This window comes from Oncorhynchus masou, chromosome 16 (assembly GCF_036934945.1).
Source record: "Oncorhynchus masou masou isolate Uvic2021 chromosome 16, UVic_Omas_1.1, whole genome shotgun sequence".
NCBI lineage: Eukaryota > Metazoa > Chordata > Actinopteri > Salmoniformes > Salmonidae > Oncorhynchus > Oncorhynchus masou.
Genome location: NC_088227.1, coordinates 17,918,456 through 17,946,285, shown reverse-complemented (window position 1 = coordinate 17,946,285; position 27,830 = coordinate 17,918,456). Strand labels below are relative to the sequence as shown.

The window sequence follows — 27,830 nt, the reverse complement described above, 5'->3', positions numbered from 1 at the left end:
TTCTTTGGTTCCGTCCAGGCCCTTTTTCCCAACATTACAGTGTGAAGGAATAAATTCCCTGTTAATGGTAAAATTCTGTCTGTCATCCTTACCCGCACCTACTGTCACATACCTCTTTCACTCCACGGAGAGTTAAGCGTAACAGGATGTTGCGTTCCCCCCTCCAAGAGGCGTGCGTAACAATCTCGTCATGGGAAGTTGATCACTTATCTATTTGTCTGCCGTTTTTATGGTAAGCCATAACATTTATGAACACTGCACAGGTAGTTAAAATGTTTAGATATCTGATATCTTGCCCAAATATATGGGATGACATCAGATTTCCCCATACAGAAGACAACTGGTACAAGAGGAAAAATATCCCAAAGTAGTGATTGACTACATCCTGACTTTGTGTTTTGTCTTCTGCCTACAGGTTGCCTGTAGTGGTGAGATGTTCTGGCAGCAGACCACTGTGGAGATCCTCCCAAACAAATGATCACAGACTGAGATCGGGCTCGCCCTGAAAGAACCTCTCAGTAAGCAGCTGCTCTTTGCAAAACAAAGCTCTTTATTAGATTGAATTGACATACTGTACGCCTGGGCTCACTGAGGGCAAGGTCATCATACCATTCTAGAAAGAAGCTTCCAACTGTGTAGATCACATAGCTGCAACAATAGTCCATTTGCAGCCCAGGGATCGTATAAGGCTTGGTGTGAGAAACCCAGAGGACAGGATAGTGCATGAATAGGCTATGCTGACTGATGCAACTCCCATCCCCTCCTTAGAGTTCAAACTATTCTGAAAAATATAACATTTGGGATTTACTAACAACAGAATATATGTACTTTAAATGCAATCCTATGAATAAAAAAAACAACCTATTTAGTATAGGTTTGTCTCAGTAGTTCCAGATGTACTACTGACTGACCACCTTCAAAGACTCTGACATATGATATAATTGATTATGGGATATTTACCTGCAGGCTCTAGAGACATCCAGTTGTTGTGAACATCAGCAGTAATCCACAAGAAGCACATTTTTCATATTTCTTCCCATTTTCCCCAAACGGTGGATCAGTTAATGATAAAAACACTAGGAATCTATGAAATCCTCTATATCCATACACATTTGAAGATTGATCATTTGGACTGGAACAGACATATACTTAAATATCTGCTCAGTAATAAATAATGGATTTAATGAGTTACCTCAGTACAGTAAGTTCCTTATAAAACTTCATGGATGTTATGAATGGTGTTTCGTGTCATTTGTATTGTAAAAAGAATCTCACACATGCTGATAGCCATGGTGTGGCTAAGTACATTTGACAATGTTTACAACACTTTATCACATTCTGTATCATTATCCTCATTGAGTTCTGTGTTCTTTATCTCCAGTTTCGTATCGATAGTGTTGTCCTCACTTGGTGTAGGGCTAATGTATTCACCATATTCCACTGAAAAACAAAGTGTCACTGAGAGCAGAAGAACTCCCATAAGGATGTATAACTTGGTATTCACACAGAGAAAACGGCTACAAGCAAACGCTATTACATATCCCACAGCCTCCCATAGGCGATAGTTGGCAAATGCTGCCTCCTTCTGGCCATGGAAGAGAACACCATAGAGTGCTGAAAAATATGTAAAGAGAATTTAATCACGCTCAAATAATTCATTGTGCTTTGCTTGTAATGTATTATGTTTCTATGGAAGGATCTGAATGCAAAAATATAGTAGCTAACTCACCATTGGTTTGTGTCTGCCACACAGCGTCTGCCAGGCCCCAGAGGGCAGGAAACACAAAGAACACTGGCAGCTGGTCTGGGTGAGGCCTCCAGAACAACAGACCCAGGATACAGGAAAACTGGGTGGTTGTGGCTGCCAGAGGAAAATTACAGTATGTATATGGCCAGTGATGAGTCTTATAGTATTGATATTGTTCGAGAGCTCTCACTAAAATATATAGCTTGAGTCTTACCCAAAGCGAAAAGAGCTACCCGTCCAGAATATTGTGACAGACGCCCAAACGCGTAGGAAAACAGGGAACTTGTGGCACCAAAGCAAATCATCACATATCCAACAAAATGTAGTCCCAAAGCGCAGGTCACATATTCCTACGAGAAGTCAACAGAATCACTTAGGTACCCTACAGTATCTGTAAGGAATATCGGACTGTTATTAGACGTACTGTACCTTGGTGTACTCCCCATTGAGAAAACCCAACTCCAGACCAATGTAGGCAGTGACTGGGATCAAAAACACCTGACGCCGATCGTTTAGCTGTTTAAACGTGGCCAAGAAAGTGCTGCAGAATGGCTCCTTGTTGCTTCTAAACTCCAGTGTCATATCTCGGTCAATGTTATCCAGAAACACAGCCACTAAGAGCATGGCCAGCACACCTACACCTGCAAAAACCAAGACACAACTTGATTAAAACTGCATTATGAAACACTGTATGTTGGCTTGGCTATCGTAAGTTGTTTAGCTGATGTACTGCTGTCATTGGGAAGTAGGCTCACCAACATAGCAGCCCATCAGAGTGTGCACTAATCTCTCCGGTGGTCTGGTGGAGTTGCTTGGGGCCTCGCTGATGTTGCCACAGCCACCCACTCCACAGAACTGTAGATCACTCTCACTGATGTTGACTGGAGAGAAATACAGTAGTAAACACAATGAAACACAATTTGTAGTGAGAAAAGGCACAACTCACTGACACAGCATTCCAATGCAACATAGAATGTGTGAGTCAATAGTGTAATAGTGTGTCAATATTGTGAATTACACACAAGATGTAGCTTTGTCGATAAGGTATGCCATGCCACGTTTTGCCTCTTTACAGTGGAAATCCATTATTGTCACACTGACCTGAGGTTGAGTCTTGCCCAAAGACAATGGAGGACATTAAATTTCCCCAGACTGCTGAAGACTGGTACAGCAGAAACAAGATCCCGAAGTACTGGTTTATCACATCTTGGATCTTCTTTTTGTCCTTCTCCGCTTGTTTTCTACCATTTATGGTAAGATAGGTGCTTGTAGCTGACCATAAAGGAGATTCCCCAAATCCAAGGATTATTGAAGTAGGGAGCAGGGTTTCCCTAAGAGAGACAAGGCAGCGCAGTATAATACAATACAGTGAGCAATCAGTAGACTAGATAGAGGGGTTGTGTGTCCTATTGGGGTGCATGGGAATTTCAGTTTAGGGTCACGCAATGGACACTAAGGCATTTCAGATGAACCTTTACATAATTTACTATGTTAGTGATGTTTATTTGTAAATAAAAATGTGTTCAAAGTCTGGACACAGTCAAGGGTTTTTCTTTATTTTTACTATTTTCTACATTGTAGAATAATAGTGAAGACATCAAAACTATGAAATAATACACATGGAATCATGTAGTAACCAAAAAATCAAAATGTATTTTAGATTCTTCAAAGTAGCCACCCTTTGCCTTGATGACAGCTTTGCACACTGTTGACATTCTCTCAACCACTTTCATGAGGTAGTCACCTGGAATGCATTTCAATTAACAAGTGTGCCTTGTTAATTTGTGAAATTTCTTTCCTTAATGTGTTTGAGTCAATCAGTAGTGTTGTAACAAGGTAGGGGTGGTATACAGAAGATAGACCTATTTGGTAAGTCCATATTATGGCAAAAACAGCTCAAATAAGCAAAGAGAAAAAACAGTTCATCATTACTTTAGGACATGAAGGCCAGTCAATCCAGAAAATGTCAAGAAGTTTGAAAGTTTCTTCAAGTGCAGATGCAAAAACCATCAAGCGCTATGATGAAACTGGCTCTCATGAGGACCTCCACATGAAAGGAAGACCCAGAGTTACCTCTGCTGCAGAGGATAAGTTCATTAGAGTTACCAGCCTCAGAAATTGCAGCCCAAATAAATGCTTCACAGAGTTCAAGTAACTGACACATCTCAACATCAACTGTTCAGAGAAGACTGTGAATCAGGCTTTTATGGTCGAATTGTTGCAAAGAAACCACTACTAAAGGACCCTAATAATAAGAGACTTGCTTGGGCCAAGAAACAAAAGCAATGGACATTAGACTGGTGGAAATCTGTTGTTTGGTCTGATGAGTCCAAATTTGAGATTTTTGGTTCCCACCTTGAAGCATGGAGGAGAAGGTGTAATGATGTGGGGGTGCTCTCCTGGTGATACTGTGATTATTACTTCCGGCGCCGACAGAGATGGCCGCCTCGCTTCGCGTTACTAGGAAACTATGCAGTTTTTTGTTTTTTTTACGTGTTATTTCTTACATTAGTACCCCAGATCATCTTAGGTTTCATTACATACAGTCAAGAAGAACTACTGAATATAAGAGCAGCGTCAACTCACCATCAGTACGACCAAGAATATGACTTTCGCGAAGCGGATCCTGTGTTCTGCCTTTCACCCAGGACAACGGAATGGATCCCAGCCGGCGACCCAAAAAAACAACTTCGTAAAAGAGGGAAACGAGGCGGTCTTCTGGTCAGACTCCGGAGACGGGCACATCGTGCACCACTCCCTAGCATTATTCTCGCCAATGTCCAGTCTCTTGACAACAAGGTTGATGAAATCCGAGCAAGGGTAGCATTCCAGAGGGACATCAGAGACTGTAACGTTCTTTGCTTCACGGAAACATGGCTCACTGGAGAGATGCTATCGGAGTCGGTGCAGCCAGCTGGTTTCTCCACGCATCGCGCCGACAGAAACAAACATCTTTCTGGTAAGAAGAGGGGCGGGGGCGAATGCCTTATGGCTAATGAGACGTGGTGTGATCACAGAAACATACAGGAACTCAAATCCTTCTGTTCACCTGATTTAGAATTCCTCATGATCAAATGTCGACCGCATTATCTACCAAGAGAATTCTCTTCGATTATAATCACAGCCGTATATATTCCCCCCCAAGCAGACAAACTTTATTTGACTCTTTGCAAACTGGAATCCATACATCCTGAGGCTGCATTCATTGTGGGGATTTTAACAACAAGGCTAATCTGAAAACAAGACTTCATAAATTGTATCAGCATATCGATTGCGCAACCAGGGCTGGCAAAACCTTGGATCATTGTTATTCTAACTTCCGCGACGCATATAAGGCCCTGCCCCGCCCTCCTTTCGGAAAAGCTGACCACGACTCCATTTTGTTGATCCCTGCCTACAGACAGAAACTAAAACAAGAAGCTCCCACGCTGAGGTCTGACCAACACTGGTCCGACCAATCTGATTCCACACTCCAAGACTACTTCCATCACGTGGACTGGGATATGCGTATTGCGTCAGACAACAACATTGACGAATATGCTGATTCGGTGTGCGAGTTCATTAGAAAGTGCGTTGAAGATGTCGTTCCCATAGCAACGATTAAAACATTCCCAAACCAGAAACCGTGGATTGATGGCAGCATTCACGTGAAACTGAAAGCGCGAACCACTGCTTTTAATCAGGGCAAGGTGACTGGAAACATGACCGAATACAAACAGTGCAGCTATTCCCTCCGCAAGGCAATCAAACAAGCTAAGCGTCAGTATAGAGCGGGGCGGCAGGGTAGCCTAGTGGTTAGAGTGTTGGACTAGCAACCGGAAGGTTGCAAGCTCAAACCCCCAAGCTGACAAGGTACAAATCTGTTGTTCTGCCCCTGAACAGGCAGTTAACCCACTGTTCCCAGGCCATCATTGAAAATAAGAATTTGTTCTTAACTGACTTGCCTGGTTAAATAAAGGTAAAATAAAAAAATAAAAAAATAGAGACAAAGTAGAATCTCAATTCAACAGCTCAAACACAAGAGGTATGTGGCAGGTCTACAGTCAACACGGATTACAAAAAGAAAACCAGCCCAGTCACGGACCAGGATGTCTTGCTCCCAGGCAAACTAAATAGCTTTTTTGCCCGCATTGAGGACAATACAGTGCCACTGACACGGCCTGCAACGAAAACATGCGGACTCTCCTTCACTGCAGCCGAGGTGAGTAAAACATTTAAACGTGTTAACCCTCGCAAGGCTGCAGGCCCAGACGGCATCCCCAGCCGCGCCCTCAGAGCATGCGCAGACCAGCTGGCTGGTGTGTTTACGGACATATTCAATCAATCCCTATCTCAGTCTGCTCTTCCCACATGCTTCAATTGGGCCACCATTGTTCCTGTTCCCAAGAAAGCTAAGGTAACTGAGCTAAAAGACTACCGCCCCGTAGCACTCACTTCCGTCATCATGAAGTGCTTTGAGAGACTAGTCAAGGACCATATCACCTCCACCCTACCTGACACCCTAGACCCACTCCAATTTGCTTACCGCCCAAATAGGTCCACAGACGATGCAATCTCAACCACACTGCACACTGCCCTAACCCATCTGGACAAGAGGAATACCTATGTGAGAATGCTGCTCATCGACTACAGCTCGGCATTTAACACCATAGTACCCTCCAAGCTCGTCATCAAGCTCGAGACCCTGGGTCTCAACCCCGCCTTGTGCAACTGGGTACTGGACTTCCTGACGGGCCGCTCCCATGTGGTGAGGGTAGGCAACAACATCTCCACCCCGCTGATCCTCAACACTGGGGCCCCACAAGGGTGCATTCTGAGCCCTCTCCTGTACTCCCTGTTCACCCACGACTGCGTGGCCACGCACGCCTCCAACTCAATCATCAAGTTTGCGGACGACACAACAGTGGTAGGCTTGATTACCAACAACGACGAGACGGCCTACAGGGAGGAGGTGAGGGCCCTCGGAGTGTGGTGTCAGAAAAATAACTTCACACTCAACGTCAACAAAACTAAGGAGATGATTGTGGACTTCAGGAAACAGCAGAGGGAACACCCCCCTATCCACATCGATGGAACAGTAGTGGAGAGGGTAGTAAGTTTTAAGTTCATCGGCATACACATCACAGACAAACTGAATTGGTCCACCCACACAGACAGCATCGTGAAGAAGGCGCAGCGGCGCCTCTTCAACCTCGGGAGGCTGAAGAAATTCGGATTGTCACCAAAAGCACTCACAAACTTCTACAGATGCACAATCAGATTAGGGTGGCCGCGGCCACGCGGTGTGGAGCGTTTGTATGGTCTGTGCTGAGAGGAGAGAACAGGGATAGATAGACACATAGTTGACAGGCTACAGAAGAGGCTACGCTAATGCAAAGGAGATTGGAATGACAAGTGGACTACACGTCTCGAATGTTCAGAAAGTTAAGCTTACGTAGCAAGAATCTTATTGACTAAAATGATTGAAATGATACAGTACTGCTGGAGTAGGCTAGCTGGCAGTGGCTGCGTTGTTGACTTTGTAGGCTAGCTGGCAGTGGCTGCGTTGTTGATACTACACTAATCAAGTCGTTCCGTCGAGTGTAATAGTTTCTACAGTGCTGCTATTCGGGGGCTAGCTGGCTAGCTAGCAGTGTTGATTACGTAACGTTACGTTAAAAGAACGACAATAGCTGGCTAGCTAACCTAGAAAATCGCTCTAGACTACACAATTGTCTTAGATACAAAGACGGCTATGTAGCTAGCTAGCTAGCTACGATCAAACAAATCAAACCGTTGTACTGTAATGAAGTGAAATGAAAATGTGATACTACCTGTGGAGCGAAGCGGAATGTTGACCGGGTTGTTGAAGTTCAATTCGGTAGATGTTAGCTAGCTGTTGGCTAGCTAGCTAGCAGTATCTCCTACGTTAAGGACGACAAATAGCTGGCTAGCTAACCTCGGTAAATTAAGATAATCACTCTAAGTCTACACACTCTAAACTACACAATTATCTTGGATACGAAGACAGCAAAGACAACTATGTAGCTAGCTAACACTACACTAATCGAGTCGTTCAGTTGAGTGTAATAGTTTCTACAGTGCTAGTGGACGTTAGCTAGCTGCTGGGCAGATAGCAGTGTAGACTACGTTAGGACGACGAAATACGATAATTACGCAATTATCTTTGATACAAAGACGGCTATGTAGCTAGCTAAGAAGAAATTGCTAAGATTAGACAAATCAAACCGTTGTACTATAATGAAATGTAATGAAAATGTAATGAAAAGTTATACTACCTGCGGACCGAAGTGTAGATGCGACCGCTCGCTCCAACCCGGAACCGGAAGTTACACCCAAACAAGGGCACTGCGTTCATCCACCTCTGGCCTGCTCGCCTCCCTACCACTGAGGAAGTACAGTTCCCGCTCAGCCCAGTCAAAACTGTTCGCTGCTCTGGCCCCCCAATGGTGGAACAAACTCCCTCACGATGCCAGGACAGCAGAGTCAATCACCACCTTTCGGAGACACCTGAAACCCCACCTCTTCAAGGAATACCTAGGATAGGATAAAGTAATCCTTCTCACCCCCCCCCTTAAATGATTTAGATGCACTATTGTAAAGTGGCTGTTCCACTGATGTCAGAAGGTGAATTCACCAATTTGTAAGTCGCTCTGGTTAAGAGCGTCTGCTAAATGACTTAAATGTAAATGTAAATGAGAGCATCCTGGCGGGCTGTATCACCGCCTGGTACGGCAACTGCTCCGCCCACAACCGTAAGGCTCTCCAGAGGGTAGTGAGGTCTGCACAACGCATCACCGGGGGCAAACTACCTGCCCTCCAGGACACCTACACCACCCGATGTTACAGGAAGGCCATAAAGATCATCAAGGACAACAACCAGCCGAGCCACTGCCTGTTCACCCCGCTACCATCCAGAAGGCGAGGTCAGTACAGGTGCATCAAAGCTGGGACCGAGAGACTGAAAAACAGCTTCTATCTCAAGGCCATCAGACTGTTAAACAGCAACCACTAACATTGAGTGGCTGCTGCCAACACACTGACTCAACTCCAGCCACTTTAATAATGGGAATTGATGGGAAATGATGTAAAATATATCACTAGCCACTTTAAACAATGCTACCTAATATAATGTTTACATACCCTACATTATTAATCTCATATGTATGCGTATATACTGTACTCTATATCATCTACTGCATCTTTATGTAATACATGTATCACTAGCCACTTTAACTATGCCACTTTGTTTACATACTCATCTCATATGTATATACTGTACTCGATACCATCTACTGTATCTTGCCTATGCTGCTCTGTACCATCACTCATTCATATATCTTTATGTACATATTCTTTATCCCCTTACACTTGTGTGTATAAGACAGTAGTTTTGGAATTGTTAGTTAGATTACTTGTTGGTTATTACTGCATTGTCGGAACTAGAAGCACAAGCATTTCGCTACACCTCGCATTAACATCTGCTAACCATGTGTGTATGTGACAAATAAAATTTGATTTGATTTATTTAGAATTCAAGGCACACTGAACCAGCATGGCTACAACAGCATTCTGCAGCGATACACCATCCCATCTGGTTTGCGCTTAGTGGGACTATAATTTGTTTTTCAACAGGACAATGACCCAACACACCTCCAGGCTGTGGAAGGGCTATTTGACCAAGAAGGAGAGTGATGGAGTGCTGCATCAGATGACTGGCCTCCACATTCACCTGACCTCAACCCAATTGAGATGGTTAGGGATGAGTTGGACCGCAAAGTGAAGGAAAAGCACCAAACAAGTGCTCAGCATAGGTGGCAACTCCTTCAAGACTGTTGGAAAAGCATTCCAGGTGAAGCTGGTTGAGAGAATGCCAAGAGTGTGCAAAGCTGTCAACCACGCAAAGGGTGGCTACTTTGAAGAATCTCAAATATATTTTGATTTGTTTAACACTTTTTTCTTACTAAATGATTCCATATGTGTTTTATGTTTTTGATGTATTCACTTTTATTCTACAATGTAGAAAATAGTAAAAATAAAGAGAAACCTTTGAATGAGTAGGTGTTCTAAAACTTTTGACAATGTACTATATGTTTTGTCTGTCACGGCCTTCGAATGAAGTAGACCAAAACGCAGCGTGGTGAGCGTACATATTCCTCTTTATTAGGATGACGCCGTCAAAAACAATAAACCATACAAAAACAACCATGAAGCTTAAGGGCTAAGTGCCACAATCAAAGTTAACTTCCCACACAGAAAGGAGGGAAAAGGGCCGCCCAGGTGGCACAGTGGTCCAAGGCACTGCACCGCAGTGCATCACAGAGTCTCTGGTGGCACAGCCAGCACCGCGATGCAGTGCCCCAGACCACCGTGCCTCCAGAGACCCTGGGCTTGCGCCCAGGCTCTGTCACAGTCAGCCGCGACTGGGAGGTCCGTGGGGCGACGCACAATTGGCCTAGCGTCATCCGGGTTAGGGAGGGCTTGGCCAGTAGGGATACCCTTGCCTCATTGTGCACTGGCGACCCCTGTGGCGGGCCAGCAAGCTAGCGACTCCCGTGGCAGGCCAGCACCTCCAGGTTAGATGCGCTCTGTGTTAAGAAGCAGTGCGGCTTGGTTGGGTTGTGTTTCGGAGGACGCATGGCTTTTGACCTTCATCTCTCCCTAGCCCGTACGGGAGTTGAAGCGATGAGACAAGATAGCAACTACTAACAACTGGGGAGAAAAGGGGGTAAAATTTTAAAAATATTTATAAAAATGTAAAAACATTTTAAAAAGGAGGGAACGGTTCGGGTATGGTTCTCAATCAGGGACAGCACACCCTGACCAAACCTTATAGAGGGTTAGGGCGTGACATTGTCAGTAACCATTTCTCTGTTCAATAAATCCCAGCACTGTCTTTCTAAAGATGACTGCTGAGCTCAGTTGTGTTGTCATGTAACTCTAGTAACGTATCTTGTTATCAGGTTTTATTATAAGCCAAGAGCCTATAATTTTGTAACAAGCTAGGAATGTGTAGGTGTGGACATTTTGTCACAAAGCAAAGCCACGTCATACATAACATAGTATTACATATCTTTCAGTAATAGCTTTACCATCCTGGATAGAAGTTGCCAACTGTGTACACAACATTGCATCCCATCGCAGCAACAATGGTCCACTTGCAGCCCAGGTATTTTATAACCAAGGGGGCAACAAACATGGAGGACAGAATGATGGAGGCAAACTGCACACTTGCTGAGGCCACACCTACTCCTTCTTCAGTGTTCAAACTGCTCTGTAACGTAGTAGTAAAAGACGAGGAACAAAGTCTATTCAGACAGCTTTTATGAACAACAGTCCTGGAAACCCCAGTAATAGTTATGACATTGACTGGGATAGACCTATTTGTTTAAACGTGTAAAGCTTTTACGATGCATTTGAAGACCTTGTCTACATAAGTGAATGTCATAAGCAACAACAAATTAGAGATTCCAACCATTACTAATAAAATAACAGATGTTGCTCAAATAATGATCTGGTTTAGCGTATATGCATGCCTCAGTGTAATTCTACCAATACTTACCTGTAGATTCAGAAGGCTTCCAGTCGCAGTAAACAACAGCAAGAATCCAAAGGACACAACCAGGACATTTTTCATACTTCGGCCCACTTTCTCCGTGGTTATGCTTGTCGATATTCAACAGTGGTTGTGAGTCAGGGGGCAATACAGCAGTTCATGGTGTGCAATCTAATATAAGCTCAGAGTAGCTACACTTTGGCCCCGAAGTACGTCAATTAGTAATTTATGAACTTTAATTGTTCTGTAATGCGCAACTAATTGAATCGTGTAGTTGATGCAATGTTTTAATTGGGTGGTTTTGTAAAACTACTTTTAAATCCGCTCTATGCCCTAATAAAGCAATGTGGTAAGTCAGGCATACGATTAAAATGAGTGTCTTGTCACAGTTTGATGTTCCAAGTGGGGCTTTTCATTGGAGTTGTATTAAAAAAATACCCCTACAATGAATACAGTGATAAATACAGGAGCAGGTATCACTGTAAAAATAGCAGTAGTGAGAGATTCGAGAAGTAATTGTACATTCATTCCCTTTTTGTATTTCCAGACACCAACATAAGCAAAGCACACCATAAGTCTTTCACTGAAAGGTAAATACGTTGTTTTTATTGAACATTTGCTTGTGGTTGAAGAAGCACAGAGCCACCCTGAGTACACACAGAGCCAAAAACAATTATGTAAGGGGAAGTTTCATTATTAGTGATGACCCTGCTGTGCTCCACCACTCGTATTGTTGGCAAAAAGACTTGGGACTACAGAACAATTCGTTATTAAATAGTTTTAACTCCATGGTAGATTCAAGTTTGTTATCTGCTTTATTAGTGACTCAGTACTGTATTCCACTCTCAGTTACAGTTTAGCATAACACAATGTATTTGAATTCAACATAGCAGCCATGACATAAAAAATAACATTACAATGAAGTTTAAATCTGAATTGTACAGGAATTCTGCATAAAAAGTGCAACCAGAGAAAATGAATACACATAATTCAGGGTCAAGATGGTGTGAGAATAATACATTTTATCGAGATCCACAAAACCTCTCATTTTGTCACACTAGAAAAGTCTCCCACTGGGGTTGGCAATGACAGTGGCAGAATGGTGATCTCCAGATCTCTCTCACTGGGTGTCATTCCCTCACATACTGTACATAACAAATCCACGTCTTGTCTACAAGCTGGTCTGATTGAGGATGTGATTTTCCTTTGAGAAGTCTGTGTCGTATACTCCCTCCTCCACTGGAAGAGTAGGATTCTTGCGTTCTTGGTACTCCACCCACAAATAGGTTACCATGGAGAGGATCAGAACTCCCAGGAGGATGTAGAGCTTGATGTCCAAACAGATGAAGGTACTGTAGGCGAAGGCTATAACGAATCCCAGTGATTCCCACATACGGTAGTTAGCGAATGCTGCCTCTTTTTGTCTGGGGAAGAGAACCCCGTACAGTGCTGCAAACAAGAACAAAACCCTTGTTACCTCAGTCCTGGACAAAATGTTTGATGTACCTAACATGTAATACATAAATGATTGCTCAACTCACAGTTGGTTTGTGTCTGCCACACAGCATCTGCTAGGCCCCAGAGGGCAGGAAACACAAAGAACACTGGCAGCTGGTCTGGGTGAGGCCTCCAGAACAACAGAGCCAGGATACAGGAAAAGTTGGTCACCGCAGCTGCAAGAGAGGTGAGTAGTGAGTGAATCTGACTTGACATATGTGTTCTGCGGATGTAGGATCGAAATTATAATCCACATGTCCTGTTGCTGCAGGATTATGTTCCTGCTGTAGCAAACTGGCAGACTAATTAAGATCCACATCTGTATACCAATGAAAATGTCTTTATTGGAAAGCTCTTCTTACCCAAGCAAAACAATGGGGCTCTTCCAGTGTATTCTGCCAACCTCCCAAACATAAAGGAACATAACGAATTTGCGGCTCCAAAACATATCATCGCATAGCCAACAAAATGGATTCCTAATGCACAGGTCACATAGTTCTGCAATGGAAACACACCAAAGGAAAGTCACACGCATTACTCTTAGCCACTCTTACGTTGATTAAGAATTCTTCCATGTTGGATTCCTAGCGGCAGAGTATGAACCATATGTCTTGTCGTCACCTCACCTTTGTGTATTCACCAGAGAGGAAACTCTGTTCAAAGCCACTGTACATGGTCAAAGGGATGAGAATGACGAGTCTCTTGTCCTTCAGGAGTGTAAACGTGGCCAAGAAGGTGCTCCAGAATGGTTCCCTCTTTTCCCTGAACTCCCGGGCCTGATCTCTGTCTATGTTATCCAGAAATACTGCCACTATGATCATGGCCAGCACACCCACCCCTGAAACACAACAGTTACACACACTGAACATAGTCGCAGCAGAACATTTCACTAACATCAACCTACAACACTGAGAAACAATAATACATTCTTACCAATATAGCAGCCGACTAGCGTCCAAACCAATTGTTGTGCTGGTTTTTTGGTCGTGGAGTTTGAATTGATATCAGCACACACACCTGCACCACAATATTGTAGATCTTCCATGGTGATGTTAGCTAGGAGGACATAAAGATATTATGACAGATGGTACCATAGAGGATGGTCGGGCAAGAACAAGTGTCATAAATGTAGACTACACATGATTGACTTTAGCTTACAGTTTGCCTTTAACTTATAAATGTTACTGCTTTCACAAACAAGTAACATTTGTTCTGGGTGCGCATGTATACGTAAGTGTGTGTATGTGTGCACTTCCTTCTTACTTCCATTTGTATCTGAACCGAATATCAACGACGACATGAGGTTTCCCCATACAGCCGAAGACTGGAATATCAGGAAGAATATGCCAAAGTACTTATTGATAACATCCGCTGCCGCCTTGTTTTCGTTAGGGGCCTGCAGGTTGCCGCTGATGGTGAGAAGGGTACACTTGGCAGACCAGAGTGGAGACCCTCCCATACCCAGGATCACAGAGGTGGGGATCAGAGTATACCTGGACGAGGACAGATTGATATGGTTAACATCAGACTGTTTGTAAGCTTAAGTCTCTACTGACAGGCCAGGCCAGGAAGCATAGCAGACCAGGGTAGGATTCATACAATGTGTGTAAACAACTTTGCCAATGGACACCACTCTCATATGATTTGTTTTATGAACTCGCATTAGAGTAATAATCCCAACTGTACTTGGTAATAACAAGTTAATACACAGTCACATTCGCCCTTACTCACACACTCATTACTGATGCCACACGCTTATACCCACATGCACACACCCCCTCACTCCCACGCTGCTTCTAAAATCGATATATTACGACCATTATGCTGTTCATTGATTATTCATTGTCATTACTCATTACCATTAGTATATATCTATTTATCTTGCTACTGGTCACTATTACTCCCGTTTACATGTATATATTACCATTAGTATACTACCATAAGTATATAAATACTGAACAAAAATATAAACACAACATGTAAAGTGTTAGTCCTATGTTTAATGAGTTGAAATAAAAGATTCCATGTGAAATTCATAGATTAGGGCCTAATTTATTTATTTCAATGGACTGATTTGCTTATATGAACTGTAACTCAGTAAAAATCATTGGAAATTTGCTTTTAAGTTTTTGCTCAGTACTAAGAGAAAATTGAAAAACGGCTTCTATCTTAAGGCCATCAGACTGTTAAATAGCTATCACTAACCGGCCTCCACCCATTACCCTGCCCATAACATAGTCAATGTCACTAGCCAGCTACCACCCATTACCCTGCCCATAACATAGTCAATGTCACTAACCAGCTACCACCCAGTTACTCATCCTGCATCTTAGAGGCTGCTGCCCTATGTACATACAGTTGAAGTCGGAAGTTTACATACACTTAGGTTGGAGTCATTAAAAATTGTTTTTAAACCACTCCACAAATTTCTTGTTAGCAAACTATAGTTCTGGCAAGTCGGTTAGGACATGACACAAGTCATTTTTCCAACTATTGTTTACAGACAGATTATTTCTCCACAAGTCTGGTTCATCCTTGGGAGCAATTTCCAAATGCCTGAAGGTACCACGTTCATCTGTACAAATAATAGTACGCAAGAATGAACACCATGGGACTACGCAGCCGGCATACCTCTCAGGAGGGAGACGCGTTCTGTCTCCTAGAGAGGAACGTACTTTGGTGTAAAAGGTGCAAATCAATCCCAGAACAACAGCAAGGGACCTTGTGAAGATGCTGGAGGAAACCGGTACAAAGTATCTATATCCACAGTAAAACGAGGCCGAAATCGACATAACCTGAAAGGCCGCTCAGCAAGGAAGAAGCCACTGCCCCAAAACCGCCATAAAAAAAGCCAGACTACGTTTTGCAACTGCACATGGGGACAAAGATCGCACTTTTTGGAGAAATGTCCTCTGGTCTGATGAAAATAGTTATGTTTGGCCATAATGACCATTGTTTTGTTTGGAGGAAAAAGGTGGAGGCTTGCAAGCCGAAGAACACCATCCCAACAATGAAGCACGGGGGTGGCAGCATCATGTTGTGGGGGTGCTTTGCTGCAGGAGGGACTGGTGCACTTCACAAAATAGATGGCATCATGAGGATGGAAAATTATGTGGATATATATATATTGAACTAACATCTCAAGACATCAGTCAGGAAGTTAAAGCTTGGTCGCAAATTGGTCTTCCAAAGGGACAATGACCCCAAGCATACTTCCATTAAAAATCCTACAATGTGATTTTCTGGATTATTTTTTTTCATTTCGTCTGTCATAGTTGAAGTGTACCTATGATGAAAATTACAGGCCTCTCTCATCTTTTTAAGTGGGAGAACTTGCACAATTGGTGGCTGACTAAATACTTTTTTGCCCCACTGTATATACTGTATTCTAGTCAAGGCCATCCTATTTAACTGTTGCTGTACATATACTATTATATCCACCTATTCTTCAGTTATACTACATATTCTATCCACATATTGTCAATGTCTATACAAACCATCACGTATATATGTATATACATATACAGTATATCACAAAGGTGAGTACACCCCTCACATTTTTGTAAATATTTTGGGCCCAATTTGGACATTTTCACTTAGGGGTATACTCACTTTTGTTGCCCGCGGTTTAGACATTAATGGCTGTGTGTTGAGTTATTTTGAGGGACAGCAAATTTACACTGTTATACAAGCTGTACACTAACACTGCACTTTACATTGTAGCAAAGTGTTATTTCTTCAGTGTTGTCACATGAAAAGATATACTCAAAAATGGGTGTACTCACTTTTGTGATATACTGTATATTGATACTCTGAACTAGTACTAATATTTCCATATTTCTTCATTTCATTCTTTTACTTTTAGATTTGTGTGTGTTGTCTATTGTTAGATATTACTGCACTGTTGGAGCTAGGAACACCATCATTTCACTACACCCACAATAACATCGGCTAAGCATGTGTATGCGACGAATAACACTTGATTTGATATTCCTGCAACCAGTCACTTTTCAGCTCTGTTTACATGTACACTGAGTGTATAAAACATAAGGAACACTTTCCTAATATTGAGTTACACCCCCTTTTGCCCTCAGAAAAGCCTCAAATCGTCAGGGCATGGACTCTACAAGGTATTGAAAGCGTTCCACAGGGATGCCTGCCCATGATGACTCCAATGCTTCCCACAGTTGTGTCAAGTTGGCTGGATGTCCTTCGGGTGGTGGACCATTCTTGATATACACAGGAAACTGTTGAGCATGAAAAACCCAGCAGCGTTGCAGTTCTTGACACACTCAAACCGGTGCAACTGGCACCTACTACCATATCCTGTTCAAAGGTACTTAAATCTTTTGTCTTGCCCATTCACCCTCTGAATGGCACACACACAATCCATGTCTCAATTGTCTCAAGGCTGGTTAAATAAGGATTTTTAAGTCTCCTCTCCTTCATCTACCCCAGGTATTCCCAAACTGGGGTACAGGGTAACATCCAATCACATTAACTGTTACTATCTTGTGGGAATTCCACTAACGGTCCGTAGGTAGCCAAACGTAGCTGCTGCTCATGTTGGTATCTGTACTGATGGCGCAAAAGCCATGACAGGGAGACATAGTGGAGTGGTAACGATGTGCAAGCAGTTGCTCCCGACGCCACTTGGGTTCACTGCCAGATTTCTGGATTGGGCTGCGCTCAAAAGTATCCTGCCTTGGCAAATCACGCTATTAAGACACTGTTACTCTTTGCAACCACGTACCTATGTGAGAGTGGATTCTCGGCGCTCACTAGCATGAAAACTAAATAGAGGCGTGTGTGTGGAGAATTTTTTAAAGATTGAGACTCTCCAAAAAAACTCAACATTGCAGAGTTATGTGCAAGCACACCCTTCTCATTAACCTGTAGTGAGTTATTCACAATCTTCGAAGAACAAATAAGGTTTTATATGTAAGATGGTTAAATAAAGAGCAAAATAAATGATTTATTATTATATTATTATTTGTGCCCTGGTCCTATAAGAGCTCTTTGTCACTTCCCACGAGCCGAGTTGTGACGACAACCTCACACTCATTCTTATGTTTAATAAATGTATCGTATAGTTTGTGTGTGGCAGGCTTACAATGATAGCCAAAAAAACAACATTTGAGAGTGCGCTGACCCTGGTGCTAGAGGGGGTACGCAGCTGGAGGTTGAATGTTTTAAGGGGTATGGGACTATAGTAAGATTGGGAACCACTGAAGTGGATTTAACAAGTGACATCAATAAGGAATCATAGCTTTCACCTGGATTCACCTGGTAAGTCCTAATTTTTTGTACACTCAGTGTATATCTTACTACCAGTCACTTTTTCTGTATAAACGTACCCCTGCATATTGAATAAGGTACTGGCACAGTACTTGCATTCTCATTCTTCTTCAAATTATATTGTACTTCTTGTGTGTTTTTAATTGTATTTTCTATTATCTCTTATTATTATTATTATTATTATAAGCGTATTGTTGGGAAAGAGCTCTCAAGTAAGAATTTCACTATACTGTTTTACACCTGCTGTACCCTGTGCATGTGGCGAATAAACTTTTAAACGTGAAACCAACTTTACTCATTGGGGTACTAGGGAGGTACATGCTTCAATCATGAAGAAGAAAGCTGTAACAGTAAAGGTCTGAAGAGGATTTAGACAGTTTTGCGTTACCATCCTGGATAGAAGTTTCCAATTGAATAGGTCACATAGCAGCCCATGCCGGCAAAAATAGTCCATTTGCAGCCCAGGTTTTTGATGAGAATGGGTGGCAGGAACATGGAGGACAGGATGATGGAGGCATAGATAACACTGAGAGATGTCACCCCCATCCCGTCCTCTGCATTCAGGCTGCTCTGTAACACAGGAAAGAGATCAATTTTCCAGAGCCAGAAATTCAAGTGTTGAATTTCATTGAAGCAATTCGATAGGACCAATCATCCAAGATCTATAGTATGTTGAGTTTCCTACCTGTAAACTCTGAAGTCCTCCGTATGCTGTGAACAGAGATAAAAATCCAATGGATACAACCAGAACATTTTTCATATTTCGGTCTATCATGTCTGAAACTTGGAAAACCTTAGGGTTTAGGCTCTAAATATACTCCAGATTACTGCTTCACCAGATGGTTGTCAGGGATTGTCAAGGCAAGGTGTCATGCTAACCACTGTGGCTGATATAGTTAAGCCGGCTGAGTAAAGGACAAAGTTCATCCCAGTCTATAAAATGTTCGATATGTGGAGTGCTTTGATGACGAGCTCTTATCAATAGGCATTCTTATCAATCATTAAAGGACAATATGGGACGTTTCCTTAGCTCCTCTCTATTTTCACTATTTCCTACACCACTTTATCAGTATCAGTAGTTTAGACCTGTTGGATCAGATATGGCAGACATTAGTAAAGCTTATGACCACTGACTCTTTGTCCTAGCATATTAGCAACTGTGTTTTACTGGTAACAGGTTTGGGGTCAGTTGAAAATTGAACTTCAATGTTTCAATTTAAATCCCAATGTTTGTGATTGAGCCCAACTCCTGGATTTAGGGAGCCCATAATATCTTAATTATTAATTTGTCAACATGTTTTGTTTACTTTGTTCTGTTTCACTCTCAAGCACCCAGTTTAGTTCAGCTGTGTGTGAGGAATGCATTCCACTCAGAAGAGATACTAGGGTGCAAAGGTTTACTGCCTGTTATGCGAAAGGCCTTTTATGGTAAATGACACAGACATTGACTCCTCTTCCTTATAGTTTTTATAACACTGTAGCACGGAATCAAAAGTGTTCTACTTGGAACCACAAAGGGTTCTTCAACGGGTTCTCCTATGGGGACAGTTATCCTATGGGATAACCCTTTTAGGTTCTAGATAGCACGTTTTTTTTCTAAGAGTGGAGATTCAGCTGCGGGCCGTTTATTAATTGAGCTGATGGTCAGGTGGCCAGGACATAATTACAAATCATTTGTAGACAGGAAATTGACAGCAAGAAGCCCAAACAGATATAATATTGAATAAAGCATAATCATTTCAAACCTTGATTACATTTGTATACAATCATGTCTCTCTATTATGCGTGGGAATACTTGGGTACAGATTTCCAAAATTAAAATCACTTGGAGCTGATTTCCTGGTGTTTTTACAGTTTTTTTTAGGTCTAGTCTTTTATGAGGTGGTGCAACTCAATATTAGGAAGGTGTTTCTAATGTTTGTAATACACAGGTGATTACATCTCATTCTCGGACAATTGACTTTTTCTGTTTCATCTCCCCAAAGAAAATGTGTTTTCCCTATCAAATTCGATTGCAGGGTGTTACCTTTTCCCAATGTTAGTGATAAAGTTATCTGTTTGGAGAAAAAACTAAATGATAAAATGTATGGCCACGTTATTTATCAGGATTTCAATCTGATCAGACATTGTGAGGTTTTCACTGTGTGAAAGTACTGTCTTTTGAACACGTATACTTACTATTGTGATATTGTGTCATTCACATGATCGGACTTCTGCACAATAATATTCAGCCTGAGGCTTGGGCATATCATCATGGATCCATCTTCTGTGAAATCAGCTTATCACTTTGATGATATAATCAGATAAGGTTTATGGATTTATACTGAGGAAAAACATTAGTTGGCCGCTCCACCCTACAATAAAGAGACCATTGACCTTTTCTCAGCAACAAAAGAGTGATCTAATTAAGATCCTACATCTGTACCCCTCCCATAACCCAGAGATAGCGAAATAATTCACTGGAAAGTCCTTTAAGACTCATGCCCACTGAGAGAGTTCATTTTAGCCCAGTCTCCTTCCAGGTTGGGGCAGTCCGACACCATAACAGGCTGTGTTGAATCTAGGTGCTTTTTGAAATACTGTAGCGAAACTTGCTATACAAACCATGTTACAATTCCCACCAAATGGGTTAACCCTATTGGCGCGATGCGTAGGGTGTTTGCCTTTCACACTAACTACCTGGGTTCGCTTCACTGCCCTGCCGTTCGCTACAATAGAAAATGACCACTACATTAATTAAAGTACTATTACTGTATGTATACAAGCTGGTAAAGATGACCAACAGAGGGCACTAGACATCACATTAGGCATCCCTTGAAGTCAGTTTTATATCTGAAAAAATCTGTCATATAAAGATGAATGAGAATGATATTGAAAGTTATGTTTAAAATCTAGTCTAGTTATTGCTGTATCACAATATGATCAAAAAGACGAATGACCATTTGCATGCCAGAATTCATAGAATGCGATTATCTTTTCAAATGGATGTTTCTTACAATACCTACAATCAAAATAATAATATAATGTTATTCGTCACATGCTCTTAATACAACTGATGTAGACTTTACTGTAGAATGCTTTCTTACGAGACCTTCCCAATGATGCAGAATTCACAAGAATGGATCTACAGTGCCTTGTGAAAGTATTCAGAACCTTTGACTTTTTCCACATTTTTTAAATATATTTTTTTCCCTCTGCAATCTACACACAATACCCCATAATGACAAAGCAAAAACAGGTTTTTAGAAATGTTGGCAAATTTATACAAAATTAAAAACAAATACCTTACTTACGCATGTATTCAGTCTCTTTGCTATGAGACTTGAAATTGAGCTCCGGTGTATCCTGTTTCCATTGGTCATCCTTGAGATGTTTCTACAACTTGACTGGAGTCCACCTGTGGTAAATTCAATTGATTTGACATGATTTTGAAAGACACACACCTGTCTATATAAGGTCCAAGAGTTGGCAGTGCGTGTCAGAGCAAAAACCAAGCCATGAGGTTGAAGGAATTGTCCGTAGAGCTCCGAGACAGGATTATGTCGAAGCACAGATCTGGGGAAGGGTATCAAAACATTTCTGCAACATTGAAGGTCCCTCTTGGTCAGGGAGGTAACCAAGAACCCGATGGTCACTCTGACAGAGCTCTGGATTTCCTCTGTGGAGATGGGAGAACCTCCCAGAAGGACAACCATCTCTGCAGCACTCCACCAATCAGACTGTTATGGTAGAGTAGCCAGACGGAACCCACTCCTCAGTAAAAGGCACATGACAGCCCACTTGGAGTTTGCCAAAAGGCACCTAAAGACTCAGACTATGAGAAACAAGATTCTCTGGTCTGATGAAACCCTGATTGAACTCTTTGGGCTGAATGCCAAGCATCACGTCTGGAGGAAACCTGGTACCATCCCTACGGTGAAGCATGGTGGTGGCAGCATCATGCTGTCGTGGTGTTTTTCAGCGGGAGGGACTGGGCGACTAGTCGGGATAGAGGCAAAGATGAACAGAGCAAAGTACAGAGAGATCCTTGATGAAACCTGCTCCAGAGCGCTCAGGACCTCAGACTGAGGCAAAGGTTCACCTTCCAATAGGACAATGACCCTAAGCACACAGCCAAGACAACGCATTAGTGGCTTCGGGACAAGTCTCTGAAAGTCCATAAGTGGCCCAGCTAGAGCCCGGACTTGTAACCGATCAAACATCTCTGGAGAGATCTGAAAATAGCTGTCCAACAACAATCCCCATCTAACCTGACAGAGCTTGAGAGGATCTGCAGAGTATTGGGAGAAACTCCCCAAATACAGGTGTGCCAAGCTTGCAGCGTCATACCCAAGAAGACTCAAGGCTGTAATCGCTGCCAAAGGTGCTTCAACAAAGTACTGAGTAAAGGGTCTGAATATTGTATAAATTAGATTTTTTTTTTTTTAATACATTTGCAAACATTTCTAAAAACCTGTTTTTACTTAGTCATTATGGGGTATTGTGTGTAGATTGATGAGGGGAAAACATTTTTTAAATCTATTTTAGAATGAGGCTATAACGTAACAGAGTGTGGAAAAAGTCAAGGGGTCTGAACTTTCCGAAGCCACTGTGTACAGGGAGAACCAGTGTCAGATAAATGTGAAGTGTGCTGTATGCCAGTCTAGAATAATGTCTGATGACAATCACAATGGCCAAGATATTGTAGTTTATTGACTCCTCTCGGGATACTTTCCAGAGTCATCCATTGTCAGTGGTTGTTGGTATCTGATTGGCTATAGAGTTCATTGCTGCATCTTGTCAAAAGCTATTCTGTCAGCAGCCACATGAACTATCCGCCTGACATTGGAATGCCAGGAGGATTTAGTTAATGTGCCTCTCTCTCATACACAGTGTAGTATATCTCCCAGACCAGAAGTGCTGTTAAATTCTGCATTCTCAGAATCCCCAAAAGGCTTTGGTGGAATCATAAATATCTCGCTCTCGCTTTCACTCTCATATGCCTATCCAGCAGGTACAGAACTGAAATCACATTAAGAAGTCTATTCAGACTGAGTTTAGTCTATAGCTCCAGATGCCACCTTAAGCATGGATCTACCACAGACTTCTGTCATGATACTAGAATGAAGTCTGTCCTGTTTGAGTCAAAAGTAGAGATGAGAAGAGGGGAGAGGAGATGAGAAGGGAGGAGAAGAGAGCAGAGGAGATGAGAAAAGAGGAGCCCGACAGGTCTGCTTTAGAAGTATACCTGACCCAGGCCTCTCCCAAGAGTTGCAGCATGGATCGTGGAGCTCAGGCTCTGACTCAGTCTGCTCTGCTGCTCTCTGGCCAGATGTTTTCTGCTCTGCAGTGCAGCCAGCATCCTCTGTCTCCTCTCTTCTCCTCCGTCCTCAGTGGGGGACACATTCTGCAGCACACGCCAGGGGACCCAGGCTCTCCCAGCACAGCCGGGCCTTCCAGCCCAAACAGCCCAGCTAACGTAGCCTCAACCCAAGCAAAGGACCCCCTGACGTAGAGTTACACAGAGGTCATCGCCTCTTAGCACTGTTGTTTCGCCCCCCTCAGAGAGACAGACAGTCTGGAAGGCCGTGTTTATCCACTTCACCACGTGTTTATTGGCTGTCTGAGTGTACCCTGGGGCCTGTCTGTCTTTTCACTGGGTGTTTCATTAAAGTGGCCTAAAACGAATCTGCTACGGAGCTTCCAGCTCATTCCAGTGGAACTCCAGACCAGCCACATACATACCTGTCTGCAATGTAAATGCATTACCTCAGGGGCAGGACATGTGCTACTCATGGCCACCACCAGGGGGCTCGTTTGGGCGGTAAAACTTGAGCCAGCAGTGGCCTGATATACACCATATGATAAAGTGTTAAGGCTATGCCAACTCCTTAGGGAGTTTTCCAAACTCTGTCCTCAGGACCCCAAGGGGTGCACTGCAGGATAAGCCTCAGCTTTACCTCCTGGTTTACAGTAGGTGGTCATAGCAGCCTACAGGCTACAGGCTGGAGACACATGGGATGGATAAGGAACACTGTTTCAGTGAAGCTAGCTTATCTTCAAGCAACTACCTGTCTGTGGGTTATTCTCACTAGCAGAGTCAGGCAAGCTGAGCCTTTGTGGGAAACAGACCCAGTTTACCCCTCTCTCCTACATCTTGTACTCTCCCCAAATCCCCTATGGAATCCCAGACATGCACACACTGGACTGGAGTTCTAATCTCCCTTGGGAAGCTGCAACACTTTTGCCAAACTCAGCAATCTTAGTGACTAGTGTACTCTAAGATCAATACTTCTCACTGGTGGCTCATTGTTATGAAATTGGAGTTTTTAGTAGTCTATGACTGAACGGAACACCCCCTCTTACTGTGACCTCATGTCTCAGGGCTTTGTATTTTCATTCAAACACTTCAGACCTGGTATGAGTCAGTCTATCAATGCACTACTTATTGACTCTCTGTCTGAGTGTTACAAATGCTTGAGCCAAAATAGAAATGTTCGCCTACTGGGATTTCTCTGAATTTTGCTTCACTTATTGAGGTTTTGTAACATCTTATGAGTTATTGGCGATTTCCCCTGGATTACATGGTTAATATGTAATTTCATAAGGATGAGAAGCAGCTAACAATGACAATTGTAGTCACTGTCCTTGTTGTGGTTATGGCATGGTTACTTATGAGTCATTCTAGTATTGTCTTGACATGTTTATATACTGTGGGCCTATATCACTAGGATGTAGGTCACAACCTATCTGACTAAGACTGATGTACTATTGGGGTCTTTCCTGAAGCTCAGCACTATGAATGGAGTAGACTAAGATCACCTATTTTACTCTGACTTAAGGGACATGTCTGAGCTACCAGCGAGTATCAGAGAGGGTGGTCATCCCTGCAGTGCAGTGTGACATGCAACCGGTTGATATACTAACAGACGTTAGTGGATTTAAAAACCTGCATGCTTAGCCTAGCTCCCCCAGCCACCACATGGCCCTACGTTAGGTGTGTGTGTGTGTGTGTGTGTGTGTGAGTGTGAGTGTGAGTGTGTGTGTGTGTGTGTGTGTGTGTGTGTGTGTGTGTGTGTGTGTGTGTGTGTGTGTGTGTGTGTGTGTGTGTGTGTGTGTGTGCGCGTTCGTGCGTGTTTTGCCTGCTGTTGACTGTGACAGGCGTGAGTCACTCTCAGACTTCCATTGTCAACTGTTTGCTGATCTATGGGGCATTTTATGTTGCTGTCCCAGCACAAGGCAGAATGGCAGATAGATGCTGACACCGCCTCAAAATGGCTTTATTTAGCAAAAGCGACATAGAGCCCCTGACGTGTGTGTGCCACACGACAACAGAAATGAGGGAAATCGATAATAAAAGAGAGGGAGGGAGCACACAACATGTAAACAAATAGTCTGTCGAATAGTCTAACATCACTGGCTTTCAGTTAGTTTGTATGTTTCTATATTTGACCCTGGTACCCCTGATGCAGGTCTCCGTAGACTGTGTTTATACTGACCTGCAGCCTACTGATCATTTTTCCACTTTGGACCAATCACATCAGATCTTTTCACATCAGATATTTTTTCAGAGCTGATCTGATTGGTCAAAGACCAAATGATGAAAAACAGAGCATAATTGGGCTGCCTGTTTAAACGCAGACATGGAGACATACCTCTACATGTATTTCCACTATCTTGGGACATCACTAAAGGCTTGGGCTATGATAGATCTGCAACACTCTAACACATGCAAATGGGGTTGTGCTATCGCATCAGAGAATACCCTGCTCACCCTTGAGTGTATAAAACGGTTTTGGCCACCCAACCACTGCCTTTTCCCCCGCTCAGTCAAACTGTGCCAAGAGAGATACAGTGCCATCTTGCAAATCTGTAGACCACCACCACCCCAAGCAAACAGATGAGACACCAACAACGAGGTCTGGTGGAAACTCTCTTAAGCTTTGGCCAATGGACAATCTCGGTCTGAATGCTTGCGGATTCTTGTGCAATGCAGCACTTGAACCCCCCCGGGTGGAACTGTTCATCACTGGTTGTAGTAGAGATGAGGAGAGGCTAGAGACAGCAGTTTGAAGAGAGGGGGAGCATGAGAGGAATGAGGGGGGAAATATGAGCGCCCAAGTAGGGGGTGTCAATGATAGGATTGCCTGGCTAATGCCGGGAAGAATAAGGGACGTCAAGGTTGGCCGTAAAGAGAGAGAGCGAGAGTTCCCTTCTGCAAAACTACCATGAATTATTCAGCTTCTCTTTTGTCTCCTACTCCTCTCCTCAGCGCTCTACTGGAGCGGCCCTGACAAGTTTATTCCAGCTCTGCCTCAGTCTGAGGACTGGGTTGCGTTGCCTGCCCGCCTTCCCAGCTAACAATTGTTGGGAAAGAAAATGTTTTTGTAATGTTACCTGTAATGTTCGAGTGTCCAATTTTCCGTTAGTTAAGGAAACATTCTATCTATGTTAGCAGAAATATTCTGAGGACCTTTTTTAGCATGTTTTGGTGTTAAAGTGAGGAGAGCATTCCCTTAACTAATCTAGAACGTGGTTACAATGTCCTCAGATTATGCAACATTATGTTCTAGATGTGTTTTATGGGACATTGCAAGAACATTGATGTGTAGTCTTTAGGAGACTATTTCCATCAACCAAACATAGACACCATGTTCTCAGAATAGAAGATATTAATGTTCTAGACACATTCCATGAGAACACTCCCGCGTCAAGGTTACTGAGGGTTAGATCTTTTTGTCTGTTGGCAAGGTTAGGGATACTCACCGCACAATGTTTTCAACTTACATATTTGACATACATAATTACATTGTGCATGTTCATTTATACAGTAATTATTATTTGAAATGTCCATACCTGGGATATGAACTCGCAACCTCTCGGTTCAATGCAATCAGATCTTCCTGCTTTGCCACCATGTCTGTGTCAGTTATCAGTTAATGTGACTATTCTCTCATCACTGATTTGATTTGTGGGCTTTCTGTATGCCCTGAAGATATCCTTTATTGGGACGGTGGTTAGGGTGTTTGTCAATGGTGTAGGTGGCCGGGGTTCTAGACCTGCAAGGGGAGGCCCCCTACTCTCATATTCTTAGCAATATAGTACAGTGCCTTGCGAAAGTATTCGGCCCCCTTGAACTTTGCGACCTTTTGCCACATTTCAGGCTTCAAACATAAAGATATAAAACTGTATTTTTTTGTGAAGAATCAACAACAAGTGGGACACAATCATGAAGTGGAACAACATTTATTGGATATTTCAATATATATTAATGTCAACAGTTACAGCACACTTATCTGATCTAATTCAAGTGTGTTTCTCATTGAAAGATGAGAATTGGTAGAATTCTAGATACCTGAGCATCTCAAAGAGTATTTCTGAAATCCACAACACATATTCCATGTAGAACAAAGATGTGCCTGTGATAAGGAATCACATCAGCTCTAGTCATTGCATTTCTATCTGTAACATTCCTAATTTGTTGTCGAAACGTGGCCCAGGTGGTAGTGTTGCTTCTGATAGAAACATACCCAGAACATGGTTGCCATATTCTTAGAATATCTGAAATGTGTATATTTGCAGTAGTATCTGTACTTTATCACAATTGCCATTCAAGCAATGATGATGCCAGTTATTCCAAAACAGTACACAACACAGATTTCCATCTCCAAGTTTTTATGTGGAAAATAGACAAATTGCAAAGGAATCACTTGGGATCAATGTTATTACTTACAGCAATATAGTATAGTAATA

At 42.7% G+C, this 27,830-nt stretch overlaps 2 protein-coding genes and 1 pseudogene across 2 annotated transcripts; all 3 read right to left on the bottom strand.

The window, feature by feature from the left end:
- Positions 1 to 202: 202 nt before the first annotated feature.
- Positions 203 to 1,043, bottom strand: LOC135557278 (protein unc-93 homolog A-like; annotated as a pseudogene).
- Positions 530 to 11,434, bottom strand: LOC135557192 (protein unc-93 homolog A-like). Its single transcript, XM_064990397.1, has 8 exons — positions 11,310 to 11,434; positions 10,840 to 11,021; positions 2,849 to 3,078; positions 2,503 to 2,628; positions 2,177 to 2,388; positions 1,962 to 2,097; positions 1,730 to 1,861; positions 530 to 1,614 (listed from the first exon to the last, which is right to left on the bottom strand). Exons 1-8 carry the CDS (start codon positions 11,382 to 11,384, stop codon positions 1,319 to 1,321), a joined length of 1,389 nt encoding a protein of 462 aa, XP_064846469.1. The 5' UTR covers positions 11,385 to 11,434; the 3' UTR covers positions 530 to 1,318.
- A 453-nt stretch (positions 11,435 to 11,887) lies between these two features.
- On the bottom strand, positions 11,888 to 18,990 carry LOC135557577 (protein unc-93 homolog A-like). The gene is made up of 8 exons (XM_064990988.1): positions 18,784 to 18,990; positions 18,487 to 18,668; positions 14,064 to 14,293; positions 13,734 to 13,856; positions 13,427 to 13,638; positions 13,163 to 13,298; positions 12,845 to 12,976; positions 11,888 to 12,752 (listed from the first exon to the last, which is right to left on the bottom strand). The coding sequence occupies exons 1-8, from the start codon at positions 18,871 to 18,873 to the stop codon at positions 12,475 to 12,477; spliced, it is 1,383 nt and encodes a 460-aa protein (XP_064847060.1). The 5' UTR covers positions 18,874 to 18,990; the 3' UTR covers positions 11,888 to 12,474.
- Positions 18,991 to 27,830: the final 8,840 nt, after the last annotated feature.

Coding starts and splice junctions, on each gene's coding strand:
- LOC135557577 (XM_064990988.1), bottom strand. CDS start 18,873: ATGATAGACCGAAATATGAAAAATGTTCTGGTTGTATCCATTGGATTT. Junction 13,639..13,733: donor GCTAGTCGGCTGCTATATTG/GTAAGAATGTAT, acceptor GTTGTGTTTCAG/GGGTGGGTGTGCTGGCCATG. Junction 12,753..12,844: donor GTGGCAGACACAAACCAACT/GTGAGTTGAGCA, acceptor TCTTGTTTGCAG/CACTGTACGGGGTTCTCTTC.
- LOC135557192 (XM_064990397.1), bottom strand. CDS start 11,384: ATGAAAAATGTCCTGGTTGTGTCCTTTGGATTCTTGCTGTTGTTTACT. Junction 2,629..2,848: donor TGGGCAAGACTCAACCTCAG/GTCAGTGTGACA, acceptor ATTTCTCTCCAG/TCAACATCAGTGAGAGTGAT. Junction 1,615..1,729: donor GTGGCAGACACAAACCAATG/GTGAGTTAGCTA, acceptor CATATTTTTCAG/CACTCTATGGTGTTCTCTTC.